Source organism: Gracilinanus agilis, chromosome 2 (genome assembly GCF_016433145.1).
Source record: "Gracilinanus agilis isolate LMUSP501 chromosome 2, AgileGrace, whole genome shotgun sequence".
NCBI lineage: Eukaryota > Metazoa > Chordata > Mammalia > Didelphimorphia > Didelphidae > Gracilinanus > Gracilinanus agilis.
In genome coordinates, this window is record NC_058131.1 from 538921406 (window position 1) to 538941967 (window position 20562).

The following is a 20562-nucleotide window of genomic DNA, read 5'->3' on the forward strand; positions in this document are numbered from 1 at the left end:
TTCAGTGATGGGCAAACTACAGCCTGTGGGCCAGATGGAGGGGGGGGGGGCCTGAAATGTTCTATCTGGCCACAGGACATTATTCTTAATCTGATGAATACGATGAGTAGGATGCAATATAATGAAACTTCGAAAGAGTTGCCTTAGAAACAGACTGACAGATGAGCATTTCCTTTCCTTTGGCCCCCTCTTTAAAAAGCTTGCCCATCACTGGTTTAGTTGGAAGGTTATTTTTCCACAAAAAATAAAAACAAAGACTCTATTTTAACACCAATAATCTTCAAATTTAAGTAAATGCCACATGGTTGGCATTTATTATGTTTTTCTTTAAGCTGCCATAAATTGTGAAACCTAGGACTTCTTTTCTCAACAGAAATTTAAATGGCACTATTTCCTCCTCCACAGAAGGCAATTCTGTATTTTTTTTTTAATTTATAAGCAGAATTTGCTCTCCTCAAATCCACTTTTGGGGAAAGAACATGAAATTAAAATCTCTATCACTTTAATAAGGCCAGTTCTAAATTTAAACATAGACATTCATAGCTTTCCAAAAGAGCAACTAAATCTTCAGTAACAGAAGTCAATGACAACTGACTAATCAAGGCAGAGTGGTGATATACAAAGAGCCCTGAATGGCAAGTCAGAAGTCTTCAGTTCTGATGAGTCCCAGTGTTACCATTATCTAAAGCATGACATAATAAAGATCAGTCCAAGTCTTAGTTTTATAACATAAATTAAAGAAGATGAGTTAGATGATAGCTTGCCAAATCTTCCAGTGCCAAAATTCTACTTATCTCTATTATGAAGAGAGTAGGATTGTGACATATTTGTGTAATTTGAAGAGTCCTAAAAGCCCAGATCCCAAAAACAAACCAAAAACAAAAAAATACCCTAGACAACCCTATGATGATGGCTTTAATTTCTACTCTTGAAATTCATTCTTTTGGTATTTGTCTCCTTATTAAAATGAAAATATCTTACGTGTAATTAAAACATTAAAAGGTCATCACCTATTATCAAAGACTAACAAAGAACAGATGAATTTAAATTAGAGGAAAAATGAAAAGTCTAGAAACTGCCCAAGGAAGCACCAAAGTGCAAAAGAGAGAGGGTTTCTGAAAGGAAGATCATGATAAAACATATCCTTCTTCTATTATTCAGAATATTTAGTCTAATTCAATACATGTATGAGCAAAAAGAAATGTAAATGTTTCTCCCATACCTACCTAGGACATAAGTAAATTTTTTCCCCTTAACCACAAAAGAATTTTTAAAATTGAAACTTGTGATTCCCTGCCTGATCAGAGCAAACAAAATCACATGAATAAGAAATAGCTTTAGGGAAGCTAACAATTACCATTTCCTTGGTTACACCTTTTCCAGGAGAGAGAAATTTCAAAATCTGTCCATTTAACACCTACCTTCAGTACACAATTCACTTTAAAAAGAAAAAAGAAAGCTATTTAGAATAGACAAGCAACTCCACTTAAACATTTGGAAAAGATTAGTGGTCTAAGCATAAATGCCAAAGTATTTCATATGGCTAGAATAATTTTGCCAAAATCTTCAAAAATACTTATTTTTTGAATCAGATAAAAATAAGATATTGTTCCCTAATAATTTTAACTCTGCCTCATATAAATGGATTTCTTTTGCTAAATGAAATTCACAACTGCCTCAATTAACAATAAGAATGCAACTTTAATACAAATAAACTGAGTAGACCAAACCTTTGTGACCACATCCCACTGCCAAAAAAAAGCTATTCTCATTCTCTTTCTCTTTCTCTTTCTCTCTCTCTCTCTCATAAAGATATATATACTTTGCACATTTACTCTTATTCTCCTTGAAGGGGTCATTTATCACTGCATACTTATCTGAATTTTCCCTCTCTGCTGGCAAAAAAAAAAAAAAAGGAGGGGGGATCTCTTTTGTGATATTTTCACCTTGGTTTTTATGTGGACATGATGTAAGTAGGGACTCCTCCAAAGAACTGACATCTCAGACTGACTCCATGGAGAAGGAATGGGCTTTATAATAAAAGAATATAATAATAGAGTGGCTACAGCTAGCTAACTAGTAAGATGTTAGGAAGCTAAGTAAGTAGGGAAGTGAGGTAAGGTGGGTAGAGGTTTTCAGGAATGTTTTTTATCTTTATTAGGTACTACGAAAGGGGTCATTTTTTTGAGCAGTTATTACCTTGATGTTCCAAGGTACTGATGTCACTTTACCTATAATCCACTTTGGTGTGTGTGTCTTTATCCATGATTCACTCTGCCCATTCAAGGTAGGGAGGAGGAGCGGCAAACTATGTTAAGCACCCCAGGGTAACTTTCAGATGAATTTTGCTCTTTCTGTGCTGCTCTAAGGATGACAGTGATTGTGGAAACTGAGCATTGTTTGAACCTAGGCCTGTATAACTGGGAATCTGAACCCTCTTAAGCAAGGTCTTAGATTATATAATGTAAGGAGTTTTCTCATAATGTAAATCTAAGTAACCCATATGTCTTATCTGAAAGGTGGCCTCATAATAATCAACTAGTTATTGTTTCCATGTTCTTTTGACTGTTTATAGCTACTTGGCAGGAATTAGTGGAACACTTCATCCCACATCAGTTTCTTATATGATAGGTTTTTTGTTTTTTAACTTTCTTTACTAAATATAGTATATTTTTAAAAAGAGAGGTAGAAAATTTATAATTAACCTTTAAGAAAATAAGTTGTATATCAGGTATGATCTATGAACTAAAAATTACCTATGTGACATGATTAAGTTGTCATGACCAAAGATAGGACCTTGTATTAAGATTCCAACAGATATATACATGTAAAGGCCAGGTAATGTTTTCTTTTTTTTTTTTTCCACTAAGAGTAAGTGACATAAATATACCAAAGACTAAGGAATATGAATGGACAACTAAAGTGTTTTTTAATAGTACTCTACCATAGGCAGCTCATTAAACCTCCTCACCTTCCAATGTTTCTTACCATAAAAAGAAAAAGATAACACATGCTGCCAGAGAATGTGAGTGAAACATTTCAAGGCATTGAAAAGAATGTCCTACTTAAATACATTTCATTATGAAAACCTCCTAGAAAAACAAATATAATGCCAGGCCCCAACTCTTTCACCTTCCCAACTATCATAACTCTACCAAGATTATTACCAAATCAAGAGCTCATTTCATGTTCAGTAAAGTGAAGGGAAAGGCAAAAGGAAAATAAAAACTAAAAATTCAAGCCACCACTGAAAGAAAGGATAGGAGATCACTGATGGCTTACTTAGACACAATGATGTATATGATATAGATCTATTTGTTTCTCCCACAGAAAAACTCCAAATGCTAAATGATAGTTTTATATATTGCCTATTTTAAAGAAAAGCAAGTGAAACAGCAATTTTGCACTTCTATTACACACACACTCACACACACATACAGATACATACATATTTATTCCTTCACAAAAACAGTAGGTTTTCACTTTACAAAAATGCCATGTTTAAGATATGCAGTGGAAGATACAAAGAATATATATAATGGTTTCTATGGCATCTCCTCTCAATGTTGCAAAGGATCCCTCACATAATATAGCCCCACTACAGTAAGAACTTTCTCCTTTACAACATTGCATAGCAACAGAAAGCAATCACTTGTTGTTATACATTCCTGTTGCTAAGAGTTGCTTCAGCACTGACACTGAGAATGACAAATCCCGGGTTCTATGTTGGTTCTACTATTAATAGCTAACATTTATGTAGTACTTACTAAGTGCCAAGGCCAAGTGCTTTACAATTATTATCATCTCATATAATCCTTGCAATAGCTCTGAGAGAAGGAAACTGAGTCACACTGATAGTAAGTATTTGAGGCTGGATTTGGAGTCATTCTGACACTCTAGCCACTGAGTCAACTAGCTACCCACTGAATCTTTTAGTCTTTCTATGCCAAAGATGGAAAAATAGTATCAACCTTCACCTATATGCCTACCTACTAAGGTTCAGGCATCATTTGAAAATATCCATAACATATACTAAGACTCCTTAAAAGTAATGTACGAACACATACAAAGGGTAGGGAGAGATGGAAGGGGTAAACACAATGAAAACAAGGTACTTTACTTTGAAAGAATGTGGAAGACAATTAACAGTAGAGACATTAAAAACAACTATGTCCCAAATACTTTTTTTAAAAACCCACCCCATGTGTAAGCCAAGTGATGCAAACCTTATAATACTCATCCTCTGGGAAAAGGGAGGAACCAAAGAACTGCAACAATTTTGCAGTCAGTTCCTGCCCACTCCACTGAACATGCAAATTTCTCCCATTCTCCCACTGTGGGCAGAAAGAAACTATGACAGGGCAGCTTTTTATCTCCAAGCCAAGTGGAGTTTTTTATAGCTAAAAATAGAAGTAGACTGCCACTCTATAGAAAGAAAGAAATGAAATACACAAGGGGGAGTGGGGAAAGCTGAAAGATTAGGAAGTGAAGGAATAAAATATTTCCAGAAATCTGTGATTACATGAGGTAGATACCCGCTCCACAAATACAGCTTTAACAAATATATACAATATAATGGCTATAGAGATCTCTTGAAAGAAACAAGAGAGGAGATAAAAAGGCAAGCTAACAGTAGAGCACAGTAGATAAAGAGTCAATGAGAGTCAGGAAGACTTGTATTCAAGTCCCTCCTCTAACACAAATTGGCTATATGACCCTAGTCAATTCACTTAATTACTCAAGAAACTTTCTAAGACTATAAATAAACTCCAGAAAAGGTATCAGATCTGTGGGAGCTCCCTAATTGATGTAGCTATAGATCTATTCCAAAACCATATACATACATAAAAATACATTTTAAAATAGATTAAATTCTCTCTCTTAGAAGTAATGACATTTCTAAAAGCTGATTATACCCTATCATCATTGGTGCTTTTGTCCCTCAGGCTTCTTATTAGCTTCCTTTTCTTAACTTTTCCCCATTAGGAAGATTAGTGACATTACAGCAACAAAGGCAAGAGGTAAAATGATGTAATGGAAAGCCAGCTAGTCTAGGAAATATAAAATCTAATCCCAGTTTAGCCTCCATTTGTGTCATCTTAGCAAATTCCTTTCCCTCTCAGCTTCAGTTTACTTGTATATAAAATAAAACCATTCACTGAGATGACCTATAAGGCCCTTCTAGTCTTTACAATCTTAGATTTCAAAATTGAGTAGAAGCACAAAAGAAAGTCAAAGTAAAATATAACAACTTCAGCAATCTAAGGAATTGACCAAATGAATATCCCAAGCTAAGATATCAAAAGAACTGTTCATTTGCATCAAGGTAGTACAGCCCTCAGGTGTAATTTAAACCATACAGCTTTACAATAATATTTCCAGTTTACATCAATTTCTATAGTATGAAAGTCAAATGCCAGAGTAGAATGAAGAAAGAGCCTGGTCAAACTACCCCACCTACTGTTCATTTTTAAAACTGTGCTTTAAGTTGCTGGTTTTATTTGTCACCAACCGAAAAAGCACTAAAAAAAAGTCTAGTACCTATGAATCTCTCCAAACCTAATTTTATTACTTATTTTATCACATAAACTCATATTCACTACATTGTTCCCAGTTGTTGCACAAATGCTTTAATCTGAACTTTTCTTAGTGAAACATGAGTCAATATCACTTCAACATTCCCTATCAAGCAATTTACACTTCGGTAATTCATCTTTGAGACCACTGTTAAATATCTACAGGGAAAAAAAAACAACAACTTTCACAATTCTGTTTCCTATGGATATTTTTAAGTATACTTAAAAAGTACACAATTTCTATAAAGCTTTTAAATGTAAATATGCTTAGAAATAGTCAGAAAAAAAAAAAAAAAAAGAATCCCATAATAGCAGCAATTACTTAGCTCTTCCAGGTCCAAGGATTGAAAAAAGGGAATCAGAGGTAAATTTTTTTCTAGTTCCTCTCTCTTCTCTAGGAACATAACACCATAGCTCATTCAGCCACCCTGACTCCCAACAAAGTATAAATTTAGAGACAAGAATGGTTGATGGAGTTTGAAGAAAATAGTAAAATACAGATACATTTTTATACTTTCAGAACAATGGACAGAGATACTGATTTCTAAATTGTTTGGTCGGTACCTGAAAATCCTATCTCCTTATTTCAATACTAGTTTAGTAAGGCAAAGTATTGGTTAAAATAAGAAAACTTTAAACAAATCTCAAAATGAAGATAATATACTAGATTTTAAACACTTTGGCTTCGGAAAGTATAGAAATCATCAAATTACATCTTGCCCAGGAAAACATTACAAATGAGCCACAAATATTAGACTTAAGAAAGAAGGAGGAATGAGAAAGCAAATTACTGAGGGTGTTTTTAACATCTGTTACAACTGAATGACTTTTATCCCCTCTTTGAAAACTAAGAGCACCCACAGGTATGCACATTCCATTAGAGTATGCAGCCATGGAATTTTATTTTTTTCTTTCCTTAAAAGATGAGTATTTATTGAATACTTCCTCTAAAAAGGCACTAGTTCATTCCCAAAAGAAACAAAAATTTAGCAAAATTTATTCTATATTAAATTTTACTTAACAACCACAAATTTCATAATGAAGCCCTTTTGGTCAATTCTTTTTCCAACTCTAATACAGCCTTATTTTCTGGCTAAAAAAAGTATCTTTGAATTAAACCCTGTTGCCATATCCCACATTTTTCCATGAAGGTCTGAATGTGGAGTTTATAGATGGACAAACATAAGTATATCCTTCCAAAATCTTAACTTTTGGGTCTTCTTTGCCTGTTCAAATTAAATTCCCAAGATTACGTACCATAGGCTAAACCACAGGAAACAAAATGGCAAGAGGAGTTGAGGGGATGGGGTAGAAATATCTAGATGATTTTTCCCTAATTCAGCTGCAACTTCCTTCAGATTCAGGCAGAATGAGACACCTCCTGGGAATGGTAAAGAAGAGTATCAATAGACAGCTCCCCTGACCTAAAACATAAACTGGGTTTTGCCAGAAGCAACACCAAAACAGGCAAGGAAAGATGATGGAAAACATCTGGAAGAGGGTCACAGAGGGGCCATAGTTTTTCCCCCACAACAGAATATCATAGAAGCAGGGAAGGAAAGTGAGATGGAAGTGGAAGAAGGAAGCAGGAACTGAAGCAATGAATGACCAAACAAGAACCCCAGAAACTCAGAAAGCTACCCTCATACCAGTGGGCTCCAAATCCCCCATAGTGAGAGAGCAGCTGAGAAAATAGGGGCATTAGTGTAGTATTGGTGAAGCTGTAAATGTGTTTAGCCATTCTGAAAAACAATTTGGAACTATACCCAAAAGGACAATAAATTTCAAGACCTTTTGACTCAGTGATACTATTCCCTGGCCTATACCCTAACTAAATCTTTTTTTTTTTAAGAAAAGGACTTCACATATACAAAAATATGTATAGCAGTTCATTTTGTAGACATACAACTAGAAATTATGGGAATGGAAATCTGGGAATGGCTGAACAAATAATGACATGAATATCAGGGAATATTATTACTGTGCTATAAGAATTGGTGAAAGGAATGGTTTCAGAGAGACCTGGAAAGACATGTATGAACAGAGCATAATAGAACAACCTATAACAGGAGTCAGCAACGTATGGCTCTTGAGCCATATCTGACTCTTTTGAGGGCCAGATATGGCTCTTTCTGCAGGAGCCATAAAGTCCATTTTTTTTCAGGTGCTGTTACAGGAGCGCGCACGGTGAGCACTGTACAGCTCTCACGAAATTACATTTTAAAAAATGTGGCGTTTATAGCTCTCACGGCCAAAAAGGTTGCTGACCCCTGATTATAATGACAAACTCTGAAAGCATAGGAACTCTGATCAAGGTAGTAAATGATCAAGTATGCAAGTATGCTACCTATCTCTACTCAATTTACAAAATGAGACATCCATTTTTGGACATAACCAATTTGAGGATTTGTTTTGTTTGACTGTACCTATTTATTTCAAAGGTATTTTTTCTTTTTTTCCCAATTGGGAGAGGAAGAAAGGAGAGAAAAATACATAATTATTAGTTGAAATTTCAAGTTTAAAAAATAAAATAAGGCCATGTACCTCAAAAAAAAAAAAACAAAAAACAGGCAGTTCATTCCCCAGTCGACAAATGGTCAAGGGATATGAATAGGCAGTTTTCACATGAAGAAATCAAAACTATCAATAAGCACATGAAAAAGCGTTCTAAATTCCTCTTGATTAGAGAAATGCAAATAAAAACAACTTTGAGGTACCACCTCACACCTATTAGATTGGTCAATATGGCAGCAAAGGAAAATGATAAATGTTGGGGAGGATGTGGCAAAATTGGGATATTAACATATTGCTGGTGGAGCTATGAATTAATCCAATCATTCTGGAGAGCAATTTGGAATTATGCCCAAAGAGCTTTAAAAGACTGCCTGCCCTTTGATCTATGGGGTTTGTACCCCCAAAGAGTTAATAAGGAAAAATACATGAACAAAAATATTGACAGTCACACTCTCTGTGGTAGCAAAAAATTGGAAAATAAGAGGGTGTCCATCAATTAGGGAATGGCTGAACAAATTGTGTATCTGATGGTGATGGAATACTACTGTGCTGAAAGGAATGATAAACTGGAGGAATTCCATGTGAACTGGAAAGACCTCCCAGAATAGATGCAGAGTGAAAGGAACAGAACCAGAAGAACATGGTACACAGAGACTGATACACTGTGGCATAATCAAATGTAACAGACTTTGCTAGTAACAATGCAAAGACCCAAGACAACACCAAGGAACTTATGAGAAAGAATGCTATCCACATCCAGAGAAAGAACTGTAGGAGCAGAAACGCAGAAGAAAAACATATGATAGATCACGTGGTTCAATGGGGATATGATTGGGGAATTGGCATTAAAAGATCACTCTGCTGCAAATACAAATAATATGGAAATCGATTTTGAACAATGATACGTGCATAACCCAGTGGAATTGCTTGTCAGCTCCAGGAGGGGGGAAGGAAGAGGTGTGGGAAAAATCATGAGTCATGTAACCATGGAAAAATATTCTAAATAAATTAATTTTTTTAATTGGGCAGTTAAGAAGGGAATCTTTTTCTCTTATAGGAACCACTGCCCCTAAAGAAAACAATTTATAAAAGGTTATATAAAAATTTTTTTCTGAGTAAAAAAATTTAGATCTTTTAAAAAAGTTTTTAAACAAAAAGTATAAAATGTTGAATATGCTTGATTTTAAAATTAAAACCAAGGAATTTGAAACTTTATTCAGCAAGCACAACAAATACTAAAATATATGTTAAAATGTCAGTTCTATATTGCAATACTTTAAGGAATGAGGAAGATCGAGATATTAGAAGGAAACACTAAAAAGAATATTCATAGAATAGGAGACACGGGACACCAGATATAGAGAAGAAAAAAGAGGGGGAGGGACAGTGAATGGACAACTGGAAGAGAAAGGAGAACAAATAAAGGCAGAGAGGCAGAGACAGTAAGGAAAAGGAGGAAAGAAAGACACAGAGAAGAACTTCTCACCATAATGTGATATCCACCAACCTTCCCAAATTAATTTTCTTCTGCTTCCTTCACCTTAACTCTAGTAAACTGAGCTACTCTCAATTTTCTGGTCACCTTAAACATGTACTTTTCTACCTCTTTACTTCAATTCAACAAAAATGTATTAAGATAATACTATATGCAAGGCACTATGATAGGCAATGGTGATACAAAGATAAATATAATAACAGGTCCTCCTCTCAAGAATCTTGCAATTTAACAGGGAAAGGGGGATAAGGGAAGCATAAGTGCCTTTATAACTAGAACTTAAGGGACAATGAGATAAATGTTAAGTGACACATCCAGGCAAAATGCTAAAAGAAATTTTCAAAAATTTCAAAAGAAAGTTTCAATCAGAGTAGATATAATGGGAATCAGAGGAAGAGTTAGATGTGAGAGAGATTATAAAGAGAGTAATGGCAGGACTTGACAACTAATTGAATGAATTATAGAATGAGGAAGTGTGAAGTCATAAACTCCAAGGTTCCTAGAAGATTAAGAAAAGTAAAAATAAAAATATTACAAGTGATAGTAGTTTTGAAGAGGAAGATTGGTTTAATTTTAGGTAATGTTGAGGTGCTAGAGGGCAGTCTAACTGAATATATCCAGCAGGCAACTTCCAGCTGGAACTTGGAACCTTAGGGGAAAGGGTTTAAGGGCATAAACACAGATTTGGAAATCATCTATACAAAGTTAATAACTCAAGTCAGTGGAATGAAGGAGATCACTGGGGAGACAGGCATAGAAAATTGAAGGAGATGGGAATTTGTGATGAAACCAAGGAAAAGGATGGATTGTATCAGGAATCCAAGTAGAACAGAAAAGTAATAAGATTTACAACAGTTCCTGATTGAGTCTCTAACTTTTGTTTCCAACTTTACTCTCTTACTTACCAAGGAAGGAGGAAATAAATAGCCCCTGAGAAAGGAAATTCCTCCAATTTCAAATTTTTAATTTTAAGAACCAGAAGCTACAGGCCAGAGCATGAAAGATGACAGCAGTAGTGCTGGCACTATGGATAGAGCACTAGAACACAAAGTCCTATTTTCAAATCCCACCTCAGATAATTTATTAGCTATGTGATCCTGGACAAATTGCTTAACCTCTCTGGGCCTCAGTTTCCTCATTTATAAAATGGAAGGTTAGCACTTCCAGCTCTAAATCTATGATCCCATTGATATACCAAGATTCTCAATAGTCTCAAAGAATTTAGGCTCAGCCTCTCACCTCTAAGAGTATGACAAGCACCTGGCAGCAGGTTTGCATGAAAAAGGCAATGGAGCCTTGAGGAGATTCCCAAGAATCAGCTCCTATGATAAATGTGCACGGGGCAGCTAGAAAGATAGAAAACAGTACAGAAAATGAGGCAGACAGTTTTGTTGTAAGCTCACTCACTATTAAAAGTTGTTTCTGCAAGAAACTCCTTGAACTATTTTGTGGGACCAGAGGGGAATCACTGCAGGTTTAAGTTAAAAAATGACAAGATCGGAGCTGTGCTTCAGCAAGATTACTCATAAGAGTTTTGGGTATGAAGAATGGAAGAGATGGGGAATGGATATTCCAAAACCAGGAAAACATATTAAGAAGCTATTTTAGTACTCCCACAGTTAAGTAATGAAGGCCTGATATAAGGTGGGAAAAGTGGGAGAAATATAAAGGTTAAAATAAAAAAGATTTGACTTGCTATATATGGATATGAAAAGAGAGGAATGGAAGAGAACTACAAAGCTTCTAGCCTAAGTGACTGGGATTTCAGTAATAGACTTAGAAAAAAAGTGGAGAGGGGAGAAAGTCAGAAGGAAAAAGATGTTAAGTTTAGATTTGAACAAGCCTGATAAAGATGTCTGGTTGGCCAAAAGGAATTTCCTTTCATTGTATAATACTACATTCATCTTAATCTTGGAAGACCAAAGTACTGATTAGAGGTATATATCTGAATATAGAACTTAAGAGCTGAAAAGGACCTTAACAAACATCTTGTTCAATATCTTCATTGTACCAATAAAAATATTAGTTTACTAACATCACAGAGCTAGTAATGACAGAATCATCTTAAGAATCTGGTTCTCCTGACCAATGCTCTTTCCACCAAAATATACTGCTTTCTGATGAGTAAATCCATGAGAGTGGATGAGATTAAGAGAGTGGAGAGAAAGAAAAGGAAAAGGAAAGCCTTAGGAAATGTCTTTTTTTTTTTTTAAATAAAATGGAAAAAGGAAAATGAACCAGAGAAAGAAAGAGGATGAGCAGGGACTGGCAAAACAAAGACACCCACTTCAAGAAGGAAAGAATCACCAACAGTGTCAAATACTGAAAGAAGTCATGACAGGAAAAAAAGGATATTTGGAATCCATTTTCTTCAATAATTCCTAAAGAAGTAGAAAATAAAATTAATCTATCTAGAAAGATCTCAATTTAATAATGGTTATGGAGATAGCTAAAGAGCCTTTAAAAAAAGTATAAATAAGGAAACAAAGCTGATGTATGAGGTCATTTAAGCTTTGCTCTCAGAAAATTGCAACCCTTTTAAAGTACTCTGAGATATATATACTACTGAAATATCAATTTGAGCCTATACTACTGAAATATCAATTTGAGCCTATTTTAATACTATCTCCTATAAGTTTCATTTATCCTATGTCCCCCAGAGTATCTAAAAGTGTACTTTAAACCTAATAGGTGTTCAATAATAAGAATGACAATGTTGCACAGTGGATAGAGAGCCAACCTTGAAATCAGGAAGACCCAGGTTGGAGTGGTAACTCTAAAACAATACTAGCTGTGAAACATTGGTAAGTCACCTAACCATTTAGTACACAAAGCAACTCTCTAGAATCATAAATTATGGATGAGATCTCCAGTGGTAGAGAAACTTCCACACCTATTAAGAGATGGGGGGGGGGGGGGGAACCCATACACATTTATATAGAATACAATCTGAAAAGTACTGTTCTTAAAATAACCCTGTGATTTTAAAAAATGGTACAAGTATCATTATCCCCATTTTAAAAATAAAGAAATTAAGGCTTAACAACTGAGAAAAAAGTTAAGTGCCTTGCCCCTAACTATACTTGTTAGCATTAAGCCAAGATTTGAATATATATCTTGGTGACTATTAGTGAGCCCAATGAAAATTTGATACTGTGGCAAAAATGCCTAGTGATGGGTAATGTTGATATAAACTTACTAATTACAATTAATATAGTATCTAATAGTATCTACAACTAATAATGAGTATCTAGAAATTAAAGTGCTGAAACTGTTGTCCAGCACCATATATACTATAATCAAACAATTACTTTTTCTGTTATTAGAAACAAAGCAGATTCCTCCTTCAAGTGAATGCCTCATACTAGCCACCACTTGAAAAGTAAAAAGACAAAATACTGTGAATATAACAGAGGGGGTCTGAAGCTCTCCAAACACTATGAGGCCTCTCTCTAAGATGGCTGGCCTAGCCTGGAGACTGCCCAACTCCCATATATCTATTCAAGCAAAAATCTGAAATTCATGCCAGATTGAATAATGATCAAGAAATCCAATGAGAAACTACAGCAAATTATTTCCTTCATCTCAGGATTATACAAAAATCCAATTAGAAGCCCATGGACCATAAGAAAGAGGTTACCAACAAAGCCAGTGCCAATATGGGAAAATGAGCTGACAGCCTCTCAGGGAAATCAGAAAAGGCTTTGGAAGCAGCATAAGCCAAGGAATTCTGAAAGAAAGACCTGAACAAGGTTGGAAAATCCCAGGGAAGGAACTCTGTAAACATCAAAAGAGTTGCGGAGTCCACAAGGGCAAAGCAGCACTCAGACTGGGATCTATAAGACCTGAGGCTCTGAGGTCCCTAGTGTTCTTTCCTGAAATAATACCCAAGACCCAGAGGATTCTGAAACTCATAGATTCAAGAAACATAACCCCTGGAGGTATAGGTCAGTTCAGAAACCCAGAGGACCAAAAGGACCAAGCAAGGCAACTCCTCCCTTCTCTCACTCCCCTACACCCCGCCCCCAACTCAACAATGGGCAAAGCCAGGATGTGGCACAAAGCTTTAGTTTAGGAACTGAACTTTAGCTTATGGAAGTAAAGTTTGGGAAATATATAAATCAAAAAACCAATATATTTCTTAAAATCTTTACCTTTCATCTTAGAATCAATACTGTGTATTGGTTCCAACACAGAAGAGCAATAAGGGCTAGACAATGGGGGTTAAGTGACTTGCCTAGAATCACACAGTTAGGAAGTTACTGGGGCCACATTTGAACCCAGAACCTCCCATTGCTAGGACTTGCTCTCAATCCACTGAACCACCTGGTTGCCCCCAATAAATACCAATATTTTTTTAATTGTAGATTTAAAGGCCAGAAAAAGAAGTATCATGTAACACCATAACAAATTAAATCAGAAACTCAAAAGGAAAAAAATGCATTTCCCACAATGACTATGTGAATAACTAAAGAAATTAAGCAAGAGGTAATAAACTAAAACCTCTGGAGGAAAAAAAAATAAACAGAAATTATGTAGCTTGGACTAGAAAGTGGTAAACTATCCAAGAAATTAAATCCAAGAAAAATTAGAAGAGAAATCACTGATAATGAGACAGCAAGAAAACAAACAAAATCAACAGATTTTTAAAATAGAAAAAAAATAGATTTAATATCCAAAACAATTAATTGACATGGAAAGCAGGCAAGGGAAAAAACCTTCAGATTAGACTCCCTGAAAAGCGTGCTAATAAAAGACTGGACCTATATTTCAAGAAATCACAAATGAAAATTGTCCAAATCTATTAGAACCAGAGAAGCAAACTGAAGACAGAAAGGATCCACCAATCACTTCCTTAAAGGAACTTCAAACGCATAAGTCTCTGGTATATATGTCATAGGTAAAAGCTGGAATTTCAACATCAAAGAAAAAAATACTGTAAGCATCCTAGAAATTTGAGGAGGTGGGGATAGGGTTGGAATTCTAAGTACCAAAGAATCAGAGCACCCTCTGGCAGTTTCATCTATTACTAAGATTTCTTGAATTACAATACTCCAAAAATCAAAAGATTTAGACTTTCAACCAAAAATAAATTACCCTGCAAAACTGAGAATAATCCAACTGGAAAGGGACTTTTAACAAAAGATGGAACTTCCAGGCATTTCTGATGAAAAAAAAATCATAGCTGAATAGGAACTCTGAAATGCAAATACAAGTAAAGAAAAATCTAGTAAAGGCAGTTATTTGAGCAATTAGAAGAAACTATAGTATGATGAGGTTCAGAAGGAAACAAAGATAAGGAGGACATATTTGAAAGTAGAGTTTGAAATGTATTATATATCCACCATTAAGATATTGCTAAATAATTGACACTGTAGTTGTCTTGTTTAGAGCAGACAGTCTTAGTTGAGTGGGCACACGAGGGAGGTTGAATGTGGACATGAGATTTATAAAACTGCTCCCTTTATAATATTTTCTTTCTTTCTAAACCTTCCCTTCTGTCTTGAATCAATCCCAAGTATCATTTCCAAGGCAGAAGAGTGTTATGGGCTAGACAGTTAGGATTAAATGACTTACTCAGGGTCACTGAGTTAGGAAGTGACTGAGGTCACATTTGAATTCAGGACCTCCTGTCTCCAAATATGACTCAATCCACTGAGCCACCTCCCTGCCCTTCTTCACAATATTTTCAATCTGTTTGATTTTATCCTTTGTGAATTATCTGAAACAAAGTCTTCATTTCACTTGGCCTTTCTTGTCCTATGTATATCTGAGACACTTTCATTCTGATATTTAAACTCCTCAAACTAATCATAATATTAGCTCAAGTAAAATATGTAAGCAGAAATGTTACCTTGCTGCAAAAATTCATACATTGCACAGAGGCCTGTACCTGTTTGTTTTATACACACATATGCAAATAAAATAAAAATAAAAATAATAGCAACTACCTCCCTGATTGTCATGAGGATCAAATGAGAGAATATGTGTAAATTGCTCAGCTGAGTGCTTGGTACATAACAGGAATTTATTAAATGTTTCTTCTCTTTCCCTTCTTTCCCCTCTCATTTCTATTGATCCAACTCACTATTTACTTAAGTTTGTACCCATTCTATTTCCAAAAAATCTGACTTGGTCACTTACTATTTGCCAGAAACTTGTTGACTTCAGAAACATTGTTCAAAGAACCTAACAGCATTCCCTTGCCTTTACAGTAAAGTGCCAGTACCACTATACTAAGCTAAGCTAAAGCAGTTTTCTTCTACTATATTTTAAGCTCATTCTCCTACTCTGTAACTATGTCACCAAACTTTCTATACGCTTTAAGAGGAGAATAAAATAAAAAGCTTTATTTTTCTGTAACAATCCTTTAGGTTTTTATCTTTAATAGCATGTCCATTTTTACTTGGCTACCAAGATAAAGAAATTTCTATTTAGCAAAAAGAAGTCTGGTCCTTAAGCAACCATATAACTTGTGGCTTTTAACTGTAATTAAATCTTTAGTGAATAAGCATCAGTTGGAGAAGGGGAAAAAAAAGGAAATCACAATCTGGACATTGTTAAAAAATCAAGTGCTAGCTATAATTAGAAAAAAATATTCACAGAGTTGGAATTTACAGAACAATGAAATGAGGTGTATTTTTTTTAACTAGACCTGTTATTTTTCACTGTGACCTAGCAATGAAGAAGCAGTTTCTACCCATGAAGATCAGCAACAATTCTGCAACCTGTTGTCTTGAAATCTTCCTAGTGTTGTAGGAGGAAGTAACTTGCTCAGATTCATATGGCCAACAGTATCAGATTCAGATCTTGAAATCATATCTTTCTGACTCTGAAGACAGCTCTTTACTCACTTCACCACATTGCCTCTCTGTTATGAAACTTTTAATTTAAAAAATTTTTAAACAAAGTATTTTTATTCATGCCTTATATTTAGCTAGCAGTGTTCCTTCCCACCTCCAAAATGAAACTAATCAACATGAAAAGGAAAAATTCAAGGGCAATTCAGTCCTAATAAACTCCAGCTATTATTGTTCTCTATTTATTTATTTGTTTGTTTGTTTATTTGTTTGCTTATTTATTTATTTATTTTTAGGCCCTTAACTTCTGTGTATTGGCTCATAGGTGGAAGAATGGTAAGAGTGGGCAATGGGGGTCAAGTGACTTGCCCAGGGTCACACAGCTGGGAAGTGTCTGAGGCCAGCTTTGAACCTAGGACCTCCTGTCTCTAGGCCTGACTCTCAATCCACTGAGCTACCCAGCTGCCCCTATTATTGTTTTCTAGAGAAGAAATAAATGTACCAGCAACTAGCTCAGTAAAGGTTTCTAGATTTTCCTGCATTTCCAATATGCCAATATCCCATCAGCACTACAGATGTTCATGGGTTCATAGACTTCAACTCCAAGACATGGCAGAGGCTATCTAGTTAGTCCAGTCCTTTCATTTCACAGATGAGAGGCAAGGAGGTTATCTAAATGATTTGCCCAAGGTCATAATGACAGGTAAAAGTAAAGTTTGAATTCTCCACAGCATCCCTGGTTAGCAGCTCCCTTTTGACCACTAACAGCCTCTATTCTAATTCAAGAATTCATGATGTCTCCCCTTCAATTGAAATAGAATCCTAGTTGGTCTCCCTCCTTCCAGTTTCTCCCTTCCAATTTATCCTCTCCACAACTGTCAAATTTATATTCCTAAAATTCACATCTAATCATGTTATTCCCCCATTCAAAATCATCAGTAGCTTTCTATTTGGGGGTGGGCGGGGTGGGGTGGGGGTGGGATAGTTTCATTATAAAAAAAATTTTTTTTTAATCTTCTACTTGGCATTAAGGCCTTCATACTCTGTCTCCCGACTAACTACAGGTTTTATTTCACTTTGATACCCCTCACATATGCTTAGGTCCAGTTATACTACTAGCTGATTCCCAACATATGGAACTCCATCTTATACTTTCTCTTTTACAAATGGTCCCCAGTATCTGGAAGGCACTCTCAGCTCAATGGTACAGCTTACAATCTCTAGCTTTTCCAGAGTACAGTTCAGACACCACTTTCTAAAAGACCCTTTCCAATCCTATTCTCCCATCTTCAGTGTTTTCTCTCAAAATTATTTTGTATTATTTTGCAAATATTTTCTATTTACTAATATTTGTATATGTATCCCCCCAATAGAATGTAAGTTTTTTGAAGGTAGGAGTTATTTTCTATTTCTAAGACCAGCACTTGGCACAAGTCTTGAACACAGCAGATATTTAACAAATATTTGTTGAACTGAATCTATGCCATTATGATTTAAATTTCCAAAGCCATATAGATAAGATGTATCTCTCTAGGCACTTTCTCACTCTCATTGTATCAGAAATTTATGCCACCATGTTTCCCTGGAGGTCTGAAGAAAAAGAAAAAGGGGGAGAAATGCAACCGCCACTATTTTAAAAGGTGATTTATCCACATTAAGACAGAGGAATGGCCATAAATGATATAAAGGTAACTTGTAATGCAAGCTGTCTACAGAACCAGTTGTAGAGCTGGATTCAAATGCCACCTCTGGCATATACTGCCAGTGTGTCCCTAGACAACTCACTAGAAGTATAAATTCCAGAGCAGATCCTGACCTATGGAGTTTCTTCTACTAGGAATGCCCTCTACCAAAACAGAATTCCAGGTCCTATCTTCTGCGGCCAGGAACAAACTGCAAGCCTGTCCTCAAAGGAGCAGTATAAATAAACTTTAAACAAGCCATCATTGACCCTCTCTGACATGCGTCTCTTAGGACGGATGTCCACAGGATGAGATAAGATATAATAACCTCTCGGGGGTTCCGCGGCTTTTCCTTCTCCTCAGGAATCCAATCCTGCCCCATCCCTCTCCCACCAAACAGCAGTAAACACGTGCTCTCACACTCCCCGTTTCTATCATTCGTCAGACACACATAAACACACAAAGTGTGTCAGGTCCCACGGGCACAGATTGCACGTGCAAATTTCCCGTCTGCCTGGTCTGACCAGCACACCGCAGCACTACCCCAACCTCACGGTGGGGGCGGTGAACTGGTCCACGTAGGCATGCGGCGCGCGCGCATACACACAAGCACACGCACATGCACACACTAACATATATGCCCCTCCCTCACCAGCTCTCTGGGCCCTGAGCCCCGGCCTTGCTGCTCCCGGCGGCCTCCCAGCTGGGTCCCGTGTGCAGAGGCGCCGCCGCCTCCCCGGCCTCCACGACCCCCGCGGCCACCCCGGCCTCGGCCTCGGCTTCGGCTTCGGTCCCAGCCTCCTCGGCCTCCTCCGTCGCCGCCGCCTCTCGCAGCCGCACTGGGCCCCGGCTCAGGCCCCTGACCCGGCCGGTCCCGATCACGTTCTGGCCGCCGCCGCCCCCGGCCGCCCCGGGCCCCACGCTCCGCCTGCATTTTCCCCCGCCGCCGCCGCAGCCCAAGCTGGGGGAGGGATGGAGGTGGGGAGGGAAAAAGGAACCGGTGGCCCGGCCCGCCCCGCTCCCGGCGCCGCCGCCGCCCTGTGAGAGCGCGGCCTCTGCCGGAAACCGGCCGACCGCGTGCGGAGCAGGGAGCGGAGCGCATGGGCCGAGGGTCCGCCCTCTATTAGACAGGGGCCACGGAGTCAGTGCACTGAAGGTTCATGGCGGGAATAGCACCCGTTGGGGAAGAGAAAGTCAGACCTGGACCGTGGGGGAGTGAGGGGACTGCACTCGAGGCGGAGGGGGATCACGGGGGAGGGGACACCACTTGAAGGGAGGAGGTGTTAGCCCCGGGGTTGGGGTGGAGGTGGGCCCTGAGGCGGGTGTTGAAGAAGTGGGTCCAGAGGCAGGCGTAGTACCTCAAGTTGGGTAGGGAAGAGTGAGATGGTGGTGGATGGAGGGGAACGTAGGAAATGGGCTTGAGAATGTCGTGTCAATGGAAGACAGAGAAAAATGGGACAAGGAGGTTAGTGAGTTGGGTACCACAGAAGTACCAAAAAGGAAGTGAGGGTTCTGAAAAGGGCAAGGATTTGAAGGTGTGCACTAAACCAGAACAAAACAATTCATGATGTGGTCATTTTGAAGACGCACCCCTTGTTAATGGGGTATTTATCTTCTCTTTCCTTTATCCTTTTGCTTTCCAGGATAGTTGTAACTGTTTACAGTTATAACAATGCAGTTTTTCCACTATTCTCTTTCTTTCTATTCATGGACTCAATAGGCACTACCTCTTCTAGAACTGAGACTCTAGACGCTATTTAATACTATCCTCCTCATTTTACAAATGAGGAAACTGAGACCCAGGAAAGGTAAAGTGATTTGAAAAAGCACTGCGGGGGTGAGGTTTGAACCCAGCTCCTTTAACTCCCAGGAGTGAATGAATAAAATAAAAAGCATTTTTTAGGTAATAAGTTATATGCAAAAGGGCACTATGATAACTCTTAGGGATACAAAAAGAAAATCAACAAGGTCCCCAGGTCTTTAACATTAACACTGTACCATGCTGCCTCCCTTACCCTTTTCTCCCATGTATTTATTAAACTTGTCGCTGGCACTTAGGAATAAATTGTTTTTTTCCTAAGTGAGGCTCTCAAGTTCCACATTCATAGGGCTTTTGTACATTTCCCCAAAACTCTAAAGAAACCACCAGATGAGAAAAAAGCATTCCCTAGAACTAGTGTTCTTAGAATTTAGGCCCCAGAATTGTTCCCTCATGGGCAAAAGAGTTAAAGATCACATCTAACCACAGGAATTTAAAAAGACAATGATATAGGAGCCCAAAACTTTGTCAGTGATAATTTTTTCCCGTTTTCCTTTTATTATATTTCTGCCTCCAAAATAAGGATTTTTCCATTCTTTCAAGTTCCTGCTACTGGGGCAGTTAGGTGATGCAGCAGATAGAGTGCCAGACCTGGAGTCAGATTCATCTTGAGTCCACATCTGGCCTCAGACACTAGCTGTGTGACCTAGCTAAGTAATGTCACTTAACCCTATTT

General features: G+C 37.4%; 1 protein-coding gene across 1 annotated transcript in view; it reads right to left on the minus strand.

Annotated features, from left to right (window-relative positions):
* The window catches only part of AVEN (apoptosis and caspase activation inhibitor), a 219641-nt gene extending 200472 nt beyond the window's left edge, over positions 1-19169 (minus strand). The window contains exon 1 of the mRNA XM_044660041.1: positions 18720-19169. Coding sequence (XP_044515976.1) covers positions 18720-19169 — 450 coding nt within the window. The remainder of the gene's footprint in view (positions 1-18719) is intronic.
* Positions 19170-20562: the final 1393 nt, after the last annotated feature.